General features: G+C 42.5%; 1 protein-coding gene across 19 annotated transcripts in view; it reads right to left on the bottom strand.

Annotated features, from left to right (window-relative positions):
* ADGRL3 (adhesion G protein-coupled receptor L3) overlaps positions 1-12,639 on the bottom strand; it is a 489,413-nt gene that overhangs the window by 250,576 nt on the left and 226,198 nt on the right. For 18 of the 19 annotated variants that reach the window (XM_033059584.1, XM_033059589.1, XM_033059570.1 and 15 more), the window contains exons 4-5: positions 11,309-11,329; positions 10,350-10,563 (exon numbers count right to left, since the gene is read on the bottom strand). In XM_033059584.1, the coding sequence (XP_032915475.1) occupies positions 10,350-10,563; positions 11,309-11,329 (235 nt within the window). The remainder of the gene's footprint in view (positions 1-10,349; positions 10,564-11,308; positions 11,330-12,639) is intronic. The other variant, XM_033059575.1, reaches the window with a different exon arrangement.

Here is a 12,639-nt window from a genome sequence, read left to right as displayed (position 1 = left end):
GCTCTCAGCGAAGGCTGAGACAACAAAGCCTCTTGGAGCCCTGATTTTTGGCACCACCTCACTCCTACTTTATGCTTGAGGCTACTTCCCCTCTGACTGATTCTTAATTTGAATAAGCTTTCACTGAAGACTGTATCAGAACTGCAGCAAGTTAATCTTATTAAACCATACGAGTTTAAAAACTCATAGCTTGATGTCAGGCAGGCTGTTTCCAAATTGGTATACTTAAGATCCAAATTAGATCCTGAGCAAAATATTAAAAGGCACTAGAGCAATTTAAGAGTAAACTTCCATTTTGAAAAGAAATTTCTGGACATTGAGACCTCAGGACTCTTGCCAGTTCAGTGGGAGTCAGGCTCCTAGCTGCAATGGGTGCTTTTAAGTGTTTTTAGACCACTAAAATTTAAGCTATGGAGAAAGGAATAAAGGAATTTATTTCATCTATTGTCAGTACTAGCACAAATACACGGGTCATTCTGAAGGATACTTTTTATGTATAGGAGGTTTCTACTCCAAACCAAAGTTTCCTGATAAAAAAAATATCTTTGGGGCACACTGTGTCAAGCTGGCATTGAATCTGTTAGCTGATGCAACAAAGTGCCTTTTAAGCACTATACAACAAAACCTCCATCTTCTTTCCCTCCCTTTATTTTATGGAGTACTTTTGGGTTTTGAATAATTTTCAAGTGTTTACTACTTTAGTTTCCCTTCAGTCAGCTCTGGGCATAGAAGACTTCCCCCTCAAAATCAGCAGACACAGGGAAATAGTGATTATGATGCTTGCCTCCCCAACCCATGTGCTTTGCAGCAAAGTAGGTGGTGGGTGAGTTGTCCTTAGGTCCCCTTGACTTCCAGTGATTTGGTGAGGTGAATCACTGGGTGCTTTTACCACCTGGATGCCATCCAGGCCACAAAAATGAGGAGAGACCTCTCTCTCTGCAGAGATTTCCTGGAAGGCTTCTACCTCCATGCTGGCTTCAGACACTCTTGTCACATGCACGGCTACTCAGGCACCAAAGTGCTCTCTGGATTGCAGCCCACCACAACAGGCATTGCCCTGCATTGTTTGGTGCCTGGCTTTAACTCTTTCCATCTAGCTACAAGTGCAGCTAATCAAACACAATTGATTTTCCAGAGCTCCGACTAATCCACTGCACTGAAGGTGACCTATATTCTTTGTGTGTATGCATCGTTAAGGGGTTTGGGTTTTTTTTAAGGTGTCCTGGCTATTAGATGCCTGTCTTGAGCTGTCAGTAACCTTGCCAATAATTAAAAAGGGTGTTGAAATGCACTTCTGACGCTGGCAGGCTTGGGTATTTTTAAAGATGTCTTCTTTGCTCTCTGAAATACCAGTGATGATGATGACTGACCTGCATTTCCATGTGAAATTTTCCATGACCCATGGGAAAATCACTTGAGATACCAACTTGAGTACACTCCCAGCCCACCAACATCTGTGGCAAGGTTACAGTGCTCCACTGTGTATGACTAAGATCCTGAAAACCTGTAACAAGTATTGTACTTTTCCCAGAATTAACCTTGCTCCCACCAACCTAATGGACACTGGTATTTTACTCCACACATTTGCTAGAATCAAGGACCAGAATTTCCTCTCCATCAGTACTAGCTGGCACCACTGTAATCATTTAAGTGGAACAATCTGTTCCAAGCAAGTAAGACAACTAATAATTTATCAGGAGCAGAGCAGGCCTTTTGGGGAAGGACGCAATTGTATTTGTGTGGGTGTAATACTCTTGAGTCAAAAGGGACATTCTGTGTGTTTCAAAGCCACTTGGGAAAAGGAAGAGTGGAAGCAGGCTTTACAGAGAGAAATTACCTCAAACTCTCATATTTATCACATTTTTTTCCCTCCCTCTTCTGTCCTTTTGGGTTTGCTTAAAAATGAAGGGTATTCAGGGAGAACAAGAAGAACCTTCACACACTCATAACAAAAATCCATACCAACTCCCATAAGGAGAAATATTTGAAAGATGATCACGTTCTCCCTTGGAGAACAGAAAGGTTAGAAGCCATATGACAAATGAATACAAGCTAAGGAACAGAAATGGCAAAGGTAGCTTGGATGCCTCTGTCTCCACAGTGAGGAAGGATGACAATGAAATTAAGACCTAACATTAATTTTTGACACAGTAAGTTACTATCCTGCTGGACTTAGAACTCCTAGAAATCACCATAACCAGGGGCTTAATGAGACTCAGAAAGGATTTGACTACTTATACAGACAGCAAAAATACACAATTACAATTATGGTTGAAAATCTAGAAAGGATATTAAAAATCTTGGGCATTGGGGTGAAAGGCCATGTCTAACTATGAAGGATCAAGAACAAAAAAAGGCATGGGAGTGGCAGAGATCGTCCCTGTCCACTGTGGGATGCCACACCCTGCCCTGAAGGAGGCAAGGACTGGGCAAAGGGGCAAAGTAGTGACTGCATGGGGAAACTCTATTCCCATCCTGGCATCTTTCCTCCTGGCCAGCTAGAAATCCTCCCTTCTCCTCTTGCATTAGTTTTATAGTTCTCTGTTGTTGTCTTGCCCATAACTCAGTCCTCCATTTCTCACAGTGTCTCTGTGATAAAGTTTTTCCCTTCCTTGTCACCAGCCCTACTCTGGGTAAAAGCATGTAATATACTGCCTGCTACCAACTGCAACTCTCAGTAACAGACTGAATGCTGAGGCCATAATTCAGTCTGGAGACTCCACTACTGCCCATAAACCACTCCCTGTCTCCCAGTTTACGATGTCAGCAGGACTCAAGCTGAATTAAGGCTTCTACTCAATATAACTGACACCAATGTATTATCTTATACATAATGCATAGAAGATGGCTCTAATCAAATTCCATATCCTGCCCTTTCTTTACATCACAAATGTGGCCTGGCATTTCTTATGCACTCCACTTACTGATACATAAAATCCTTCTGCTGAATTACAATGGGCAGCAAAACCTGTTCTTGGGTCACCGCTTCCAGTAACTGTCATTCCTTCCTCTATTTCAACCTCTATTTCCCAAAGAGGTTGAAATAAACTTCAGTTTATCCTTCTAACAAAATGCACACCTAAACTTAAGGACTGATCAGCCAGGAACACTGCCTGTGTCAGTCCGTATTTTTGATGTTGGCAAACAAATGGTTTATGTCTAGTGGACATCTTTTGCCTGTTTGCCTTTGGTACCAGCAGAGTGATCACACAAAATGCAGAGCCACGTTGTGGATGTCAAATGGCAAGCGTGCAAAGGTGAGGGAGGTCTGCAGGGAGTGCTTCCAGCCCTGCAGAGAGGCACAGAAATCCCAGGCATACACACACAGAGGGTGTGGTATAAGCCAGTGCTGGTTTTACACATCTTGGAACGGAATATGGAGTTCAAGCTCCAAAGATTCTACAAACGATGCAGTCAAAAATGTGCTGAATGAAAGCTTTGAAATGTCCTAGAGAATAGACAATCCCCTGTGTATAAACCCAATTTCGACCTCAGGCACAGACTAACTGAGCTCTTTTGTACATGAAGGAAGAAAGAAGCAAAAGAAAGTGATATACATGCATTACTTCAAAGCCATCTTACCTCACAGCCCTTCAGACATTATTTCTAACCAGAAAACCAACCAGAGAAGGAGTGTGCACACATCCTTCTAATCAAAAGGAATTTTTGCTTTGTTATCTTAAGATAGTATAAGTCCACTTAGCCTGAACAAATTATAGACTATCTTACAAACTATCTTGCAATGCTTTGCTTAGATTTAAGCCTTGTGACAAGAAGACCAAGCATCTGAAGGGCAATGCCTGCAACAGCCTCATATGACTGCCACATTCAGGTAGATGGAAGATGCAGGAACACTGAGCAAAAGCATCTTTGATGTTTATCATTCAGCTGTTTAGGTAATGGACAGGAGGTGCCACAGGAAGCATGCAGATGCCTGGCTTTAAACTTTGCTCTTTGGGCACTTTGAATAATTTGCATGGTACAAAACCTGTTTCACAAAAGCAGAGAACAACACCCAAGAGTCCAAAACTGCATCTTCTCTGAGCGTCCTTCTTGTGGTTTTAGGACTCTGCTGCCAGCAACACATCCATCCTTGCTCTACCCTTCCTCCCACATTAACAATTGAGCTGCTGCTCTCAACAAGCCTCAAGCACTCAGAACAAAAACAGATGACAGGGATATGTTTCACATAGGTCTTCTCCCACTGGCAAAAGGTCCATGTGAAAGGCTGCCAAGGGCTGGCCAGATCCTTCCCTCTGACAGGCTGGAGGTGCCCACTTTCACACTAGTGAAGTAATGGATGCAGTAATAAACCTGGATTTTTCCTGCATGGTTTTCAGCACATCATGTGTTCAGAGAGTCTGAGGCTACTTCAAGATATGACTTCCCCATGAGATTATCCTGTGTCTTCTCTTTGTCAGTTAAGGTCAGGGTGAGGGGAGAAGGAAAAGCAAAAGATAAGAAAATACCTGGAAAAACTGAAACTTAGAGAGAACTGCAAAGATGAATTCCACTAGCATGCCCACATCAAGGAAACCTTTCTCTTTGCACCAGGGGTTGCTTGGTTGCATGTTGCTTTCTCAGCTCAAGTCTGGATTTTCCCAAATGGCAATGCTCTGCAGTCACACGCTAACAGCAACCAAAACCCAACAGCCACAGCACAATACAACCATTTATTTATTTATTTATTTTAAGTGTGGTGTTTTATAGCTGGCCACAGCTACCAGTTGATACCCAGGGAGGCCTAAAGCACTATTTTTGATCTACGGAGCCTTCCATGGTTTGGAACCTAATTACCTTCAGAAGCTACTGCCTCCTCCTCATGTGTTACCATGGCAGCTGCAATCATCTAAGATATCTGAGCTAGCAAACCATGATTCCTAAGGTACCAGGGCAATTCCAAGGGACTGTCGCTTTAAGAATTTACTCTGACATCATTTTCAGGAAAGGAAGAGGTAGGATAAATTAAGACTGCGTAGGCTGGGAAGTAGCAACCTATTTTAAAGTGATTCAACAGCCCACAAAACCCCACTAGGACTAACTGCTGTTGTTTGGTCATTTTTCATTTTTTTCCCTGTCTTAGTAATATAGCATGTGTGTCCTTGTCCCAGGGTCAAGGCTCAGGTGAGATTAACAGAATTCCCTTCATTTTAAAATCTTTCCACATGGTGAGAAAATAGATAATTTAACCAAGTGGTGAGGCTTCTTTTCTAACCTTTAAAATCAGAGTCCAGGGAACGTGAGTTTCAGTATTCCCCACTGATTTCTATTGGTTACAAAACTGTTTAACTGCAACATTAGTATTTTTCCGTATTGATGCTTTTCACGTGGAGATCTCAAAGCGCCAGACTGAGGCTTCCCAGAAAGCCTAGCTTCCCATTGCAGTATCTCAGTCCTTCAGAAATGTACTTCTCAAGCCATCTGTGTGGTAACAAATTTAGAAAAATGAGTAGTATCTTGGCAGTCTTAGCAAAATGTGCTCAGGATGCAGAGGAGGATGGTGGGGGGTTCCTACCAAATAGGGCATTAAGTATCTGAGTCAGAGGTGATGACAGCATCTAAGCAGGGGACTGTTTTCTAAGAAATATGTCATTAATTTTGTAGAGGCTGACACAACTGCACTGCAGTTCAGCTGAAGCCATCTCCTTCAGTCCTGCTGATGGCCTTGTCAGTGCAGAGCCTCCAGGTCTGCAGCTCTCCTTGTCCTCTGCACCCTCCTCACTGCAACAAGCCACTACATATAAGAGACTCCACAAGAACATCCCAAGACTAGTCTGTTCAAAACCAGTGGCCATTTTATGAATGACCAACATGAATGATCCTATCTGTAAAATACAGGTAATCCTGCCTCTTTATTTCCCAATGCAAGCGCAGATCACTGACATTTGAGAAGTGTCTTGAAAATTGCAGGAGATGATAACATCAATAACAGCTCACCATGAGATGCAATATTATTACAATAATAATGGCCTTCATTTCAGACTCCCGCATTTTTCAGGTCATCAACCAAAAACATTAGCAAAACACAGCCCTTCAGGAGATGAAAAATCTTTGCAGTGTAATGCAAGCTGCTTCATTCAATTTATTTATTCTCCCCTACGCTATGCAAAGTGCCTGCTGCCATCCCTCCAACCACCAAGAGAATTGTGAGTGCCCCTTCTCACATAAAAAGATTAGGCACTCTGATGAAACTAAAGGCAAATCTGAGAGCAGTTGACCACAGTCTTACATTCCTGCAGTCTTGCACTTTTTCTATTTTTTTTCCCTTTAAGTCTTGACCTGCAGTCTTCATCAGTGATGTCAACACTGAAACCACAGGGACAAGCCATGCAGATCAGACTCAAACTTTAAGGAAATTAGCTCAGCTAAGCTACTGCAGGCCCAGCAGGACTTCTAGTACCTCCCAGCTGTGCCTCCCTTCAGGGGAGGAGAGAGGAGATAGCTGAGCAGCTTTCAGCAGCCCTCATCCCCAAGCCAGAAGCGGTAAGCACAGCATACAAGAGCTCTGCATGGCTCTGCTGTGGCAAAAGGCAAACACTGCCTACTTTGCAAACTGGGCTCTCTGTGTTGTTGAGAGAGATGAGAGCTCCCCAGCAAGAGCCTTCCACATCTTCTAGGGCAGAAAGAATTTTGCTTTGATCCTGAGAACAACTGCTGAGACCTGTGAACATTTCTCCCGTCTCTTCTGCTCTGCCTGCTGGTTTTGTCATTTTGCCTCATTATTCCATCCCTCCTTTCCTTCCTCCAGATTAAGAGCAGCAGATGATGGTTGGGGTAGATGAGGATCCAAAAAGCAAAAGGAATGCCTTGCTCTTGCCTTAAGGGCAAAAAATAAAAGTGCTCTGTGTATGTGTACCTACACATCAGCTCCTTTCTACTCTTCCTACTTGGACTTCCCTCTCCCCCTCGCCCTTTTTAACACTTGAGGTTAAAGTCTACAGAAAAGAATGTTCCAAACTTCAAAGTCAAATGCAAAGGTGGTATTGACAGCACTAAGTTCTGTGAACATACATGCAAAAGCCTGATGCCCTCTTCTTCTTTCCCTTGCTTTCAACCCAGGATGCTTCCTTGGTGGGAAGCATCAACAGGAAATTCAAGAGAGCACACCAGAAGTTATTTTCTTTCCCCTTTTTCTTTAGGGTGTTTTTGATATACTAAACTGTGTTAACACTATAAAAACAAAGGCAACTCTTGTCAGAATAGGAGGCCACTTTTCCCTATTGTTCACAGAGAACCCTGGCTGTTGGAATGGATGATATGTTAATTTTGTGGCACACTCGCTCAAGGGAGGACATAGCAAAGTCTCCCATGGTACAGTGCACACAATTTACAATGGGCATGGTTAGAATTTAATTACTTGTTACAGGCCTTCCAAAGATGCTTCTCCAAAGCAAACATGCTACAAAATACATTTTTTTTCTAATCACATCAGAAAAACTTCAGTTCATAAAGCACACTTTCTGAGCTGTTACGGACAACAGCTGCTCAGATGTTTGAAGGAGGAGCAGGTAAAATTAAAAAAAAAAAAAAAGAAAAAAAAAACACTAACTAAAATAGGCCTCAGAGATTGAATGTCCTATAAAATAGCTCCCTACAAGATGTTTTTACTTCAAGCAATGCTCCCAAGATTGTACAGAGTTTCAGGGCAATACTTGCAGCAAGAACTCCTTGTGTTCCCTCTGCTTAGGGGGCTCCACAAACACACCATAAGATTTATGCTTTTCCCTTTCAAAATAACCTACATAGTCATCTGCAAAAATTAATTTATATAGGCATACAGAAGAAAGGAACATGTCAGCTCAGGCTGTTGGTTTTTGGTTATTTTTTTCCAGGTTTTTTTCAGTGGGGGTGGGCTGGGGGAGCAATCACTAATCTCTACCATAAATCTGCTCACTCACAGCCTGAGCTCACACACTAACACCACCTCTGTCTCACACACACTTTCCTTCCCATCTTTCCCTCTCTCCCTCCCCACAGCCACGCTGGAACGTGTCCGAGTTGGCTGTGCAGTGTTGCTGATTAAAATCTGCCAGTAGTGAGACAACTTATTATAGAGCCTACAAGGGGACTGTGTATTTATGAATGCAATAATTAATCAATGCATAATAAGCACACACTGCACATAGCACTTTTCTTTCCATGCACAGCTTCAATTACCACGTAGGTTTCACTGTCACGACAATCTTCAGTTCTCAGTAGCTGCTCCCCCACCCTGCAGCATTAGCAAAGACAAGCTCACTGTGTTAGAGACTGCATTAATCTGCAAACCCACCCAAATACTGCTAAATTGATTAATTTTGCAGGTAGAGGTTTTCAGAAGAAAATGCCATAGCGCCACAACTACTATGCTGTCACAAAACCACTTTTTTCAGAGCCTCAGCTGCAAAGTGTACTCAGAGCTGTGAGCTGACAGACTGGTTTGCATCTTAAGAACATATTTCATTTTAATGGCTTTATTTTTAAATTGTTTCAACTCTTTGAATTAATGGAGACTTAAAAAAAGAAATGAGTCTGACAAAAATGCAAAGTAGAATATTTTCCCCTTTTTTACCTGTCTTTTTACATCAGGCTGTATTTATTTCCAAGAAACTCAATAGTGCCCAATAACAGGACTGCACACCTTTCCCTCCCTTCAGTGTCCATCTTCTCCAGCACCACTTTCTGCCCAAATGGAAGAACAGAGATACTTTGACCCAGAGATGAGCTTCCCTGCTAAGTCTCTGCTAAGCCATTTGAGCCTGCACTGATGATACCTGGAGGTGAGTAATCACCAGAAGTTTTCACTGCAGCGCCACGGGCACAGAAGATGATCATATGCCCTCCCTGACCCAAGGGCCAATGTTTATTGCAGACTTGCTACATGTAGGTACTGACCAGAAGGTTGCAGAGCTCTGCATTTGGCTCAGGAGTTGCTGTCTGGAGGACACTAATGCATCTATATCTAAAAATATTAATACTTTGTACTCTGTAACGGGCCACAAAGGAGATGACATGGCTTTATTCTGCCAATATGCAGAGGATTAAGGGTTTCTGCTTGAAGCCACTAACAACCTGAACAGGAGAATTACAGTAATTCCACTAAAACCACACCAAATCCAAGGGACTGGCTGATGGCATGTTGTTACCCCTCCCACTTCTCTCAAAAATGTCGGCTGGCACAACCCTATAAACAAGACTTCAACCAGCTAGGCAAGGAAATCCAACTTAAAGAATGGTCTTAGAGGTGCCACATGCAGCAGAGGGAACGTTTCTCACGAGACTTCTCAACATTTTGAGACCTAAATATTCAACATGGAGCAGTTTCTCAAGCGAAGTCAAAAATAGCAGTTAGCATGTGAAACACAGCTGAAACTCATGTTGTTCACACCAGTCCATTTTAGTGCAAAGCATTTCACAGCAAACAACAGCAAGACACTCCATTAAAATCCTGTACTGCTTTAAGCTATGAGGTCACTGTTAGGACCCAAACACTGTTGTCATGACATCAATTAGCAACACTTTGCCTATGCCAATGACATTATTAATACCTTGAAATACTAATCTCTATTACTAATTAACAGTCAAATGCACTAAATAATTATTCATGTATTAGGAATGTATTACCGAATTCAATTACACATTGAGAGCTGTGACTTATGAATCCTTCCCACAACACTGCTTGTGCCAGAAAATATCCTTAAAAAATCAGCAACATTTAAGAGGCTTTTCATAACCAAGACACCTCTAGGTTGGAATAAACTGCAAGCCAGACAGGAGCCTGTCTACACGTCTGACTGTATTCTCAGTTACCATTTCCAAATGCAGCAGCCACACTTAACAGCTACAGTTATCATACAGAAATTTAGCAATTCATCAATGAGAATACCAGTGCTTGACTGGAAATTCAGATCCTGCCTAAAACTAAGCCTGGCAACACAAGGAAGGATGCAGACAACTCTGTGCTTTGAAAACTGTAACTGTTATTCTGAACACAAAATATTGATTGTTTCAAGGAGATTACTGGCCTTTGTTTGAACACAGCACAAAAACTAGTGAATATGCATTTTGAAAAAGATTTCACTTCCACATTCATTAAGAGCCTGGATATTTAGGTATTTCAGAGGGAGAACCGGGACGCAGTGGGAATCAAGATGACTGATGAGCAGTACTTACAGGAAATGTTATTTATATTGTGTGATGCTAAAACAACTTGGTGAAACCCACAGTTTAGCAATGATAGCTGTAATTCAGTGCACATACACCCAGACTAAGCACCTGCATTTTCTCATGCAAACACACACACAAACCGGTGTGTACACTCTGGATTAAAAAACCGACAGTCAGTAAACAAAGAATATTAAATACTATACCTTTGAGTCATAATCTTATAGGCATCTGGCAGATAACAGCGGATATTCTCCATCTGAGCAGGATCAGAGTCACAGATTTTATCATCAGTCCTGCCGTAGTTGGCACTTTCAATCATGATAACATCTGTTCCCGGGCAGCGCAGCTCGATGGGGTAACTCTCGCAGGACAGCTCCCTTCGGACCACAGCCATGGGCACTGGGGCACGGCTGAAAGCTGCAAGGATTAACACAGAAACACAGTCAACACTGACTTTCCTCACTGAGGCTAAAATTAAAAGCGGGATCACGTTCAGCAGCAGCTTTTAGCCGTATGCTGCGCTGAGACAGTTTTGGTACCATTCAGATAAGATCTGCAGAAACAGGGTTCGGTCACTGGCTTGTTGGCTGCCCAGAGAAATCACTTCTCCACTCAGTGACTCGATTTTCTCATTTTAAAAACAAGCTATAGATCCCTTTCATATAGGGCTTTAGAAATCCCTCATTGAAACAAGAAAATAGTAACCATGGCATTGTTATTATTTCTACTTACCAGGTGAAAAACTAGTTGGTTTTCATATATAAAATTACAGTCCTGCATTGTACTTGAACAAACAAAGAAAATTTTATGAGAACAAGCAATCCAAGCACCGGCATCCCACCTGCTCAGCAAGATTGCACCTGTCCTACAGCAGATGTAATAACATCTGTATTGCTCCTGGTCCTTCTCTTAGCCCTCAGAAAAAGTGATCCTAGTGAGCCTAATGCAGGCTTTTGCTGTAGCCTGCAGCATGCCAGGGGATAGCCTGCAGGTTCTGGCAAACATCCCAAAGTTTGGGCCCTGCAGTGATACTTTCCATGGAATGGCCAATTTATGGGACACCAGATGATTTAAGTTCAGACTCAGCTTTGCATTGGATCTGCCTAGACAGTCAAATAGCTGGCAAATACTTGTGAAATTAAAGAGCTCTCAGAAATCTTACCTGTTTTAAAAGAAATCCAGGCTACAGTGTGCAAAAGAAAAAAAAGAAACACACTTTGAGATGCCTTGAAAACAAAGCCCTAAAGTATTAGTAAACAATGTCACTTGACAACAAGCAATTGTATTTCCCATTTTTACAGCTTCTTTGATCCAAAGATCTTAAACAGCTTGACGAACGTGAATATATTAATCCCCAAATATCCACATGAAGTAGCTACACATTGTCTTTCTCAGCTCCGCCACAGAAGGGTTTTGCAGCTTCCAGAAAATCTCATGGGAAATCCATGGTGATGCTAGGAACCAAATACTTGTTTCCCAGGCTAGTACACCAGTCACAAGTTGAAATAAAAGCCAACTCCTTCCCTCCTTTATTCCACAAGAATGGAAACTCACCCACACCAAAAAGGTTCCCAGGTATAGGGATGATGGGCCCTCCCAGCTACATCTGTACACTTCCAACCACAAAACTCAGCCCAAGCCTGTCTCTATGTGATGGTGACAGAGGTTTAAGCCTCCAGTAGATCCATGGCCCATCTGATACCAGGCATCTTTCAACAGCTCCCCTTCCTCCTGGCCCCATTATAAGAACCCCAAAATACCCTTCCCCTAAACCAAAAATCCCATCCAATGTTCTGCTGGTTTGTTCTGTAAAACTTCCCCACAGTACACACACACCAAGTTTGCTTATGGAAAATAAGAGTATATTGACATTTCTCAGAATACCATTTTGACCATACCAAGGCTGCCCTGTCTGTCTGGCAGCAATCCGACACATTGACTTCCATGAATCCTTCTATTATTGTCAGCTGTCTCACTTATGTATCACTGGGCAGATTCTCAGATTCCGATTCCAGTACATCTGCAGGGATTGCTTTGATATCAGACCCTCCCTGGACAAATTGCCAAACTCCCAAGACAGGCATTTGCTTATTCTTGAATAATAGCTTGCACAATTAGCACAGCTTTAGGGTTTGGATCACTTGAGATGTCCTCCTTCCCCGGGATTGGAGAAACACTTTTGCCCTGGGCTCATATTGCACCATGCATTTGTGTAATGCAATACATTCTCACTGCCACCAACTTCTCCTGTTACAAGAGGAGGAAAATTAGCAGGACAGGCATGGACCTCTAAGGAACATTGCCTCATTCTTACCCTTGGCTTGATACCATCGGTCAAGGTGAGTGGAGGAAGGATGGGACAATATTAGAGACAACATCTGATAGAAGACATAAGTCAGCCAGAAAGGCAGAGTCAGCAGAGCCCAGCAATTTCAGCCTGCCCTACAAACAGCTTCAAGAGGTATTAAGTTTGCTTACAGGGATCTGTCCACA

This window comes from Catharus ustulatus, chromosome 5, assembly GCF_009819885.2.
Source record: "Catharus ustulatus isolate bCatUst1 chromosome 5, bCatUst1.pri.v2, whole genome shotgun sequence".
Taxonomy (NCBI): domain Eukaryota; kingdom Metazoa; phylum Chordata; class Aves; order Passeriformes; family Turdidae; genus Catharus; species Catharus ustulatus.
The sequence above is the reverse complement of the archived record's forward strand: the minus strand, read 5'-3'. Positions and strand labels throughout refer to the sequence as shown.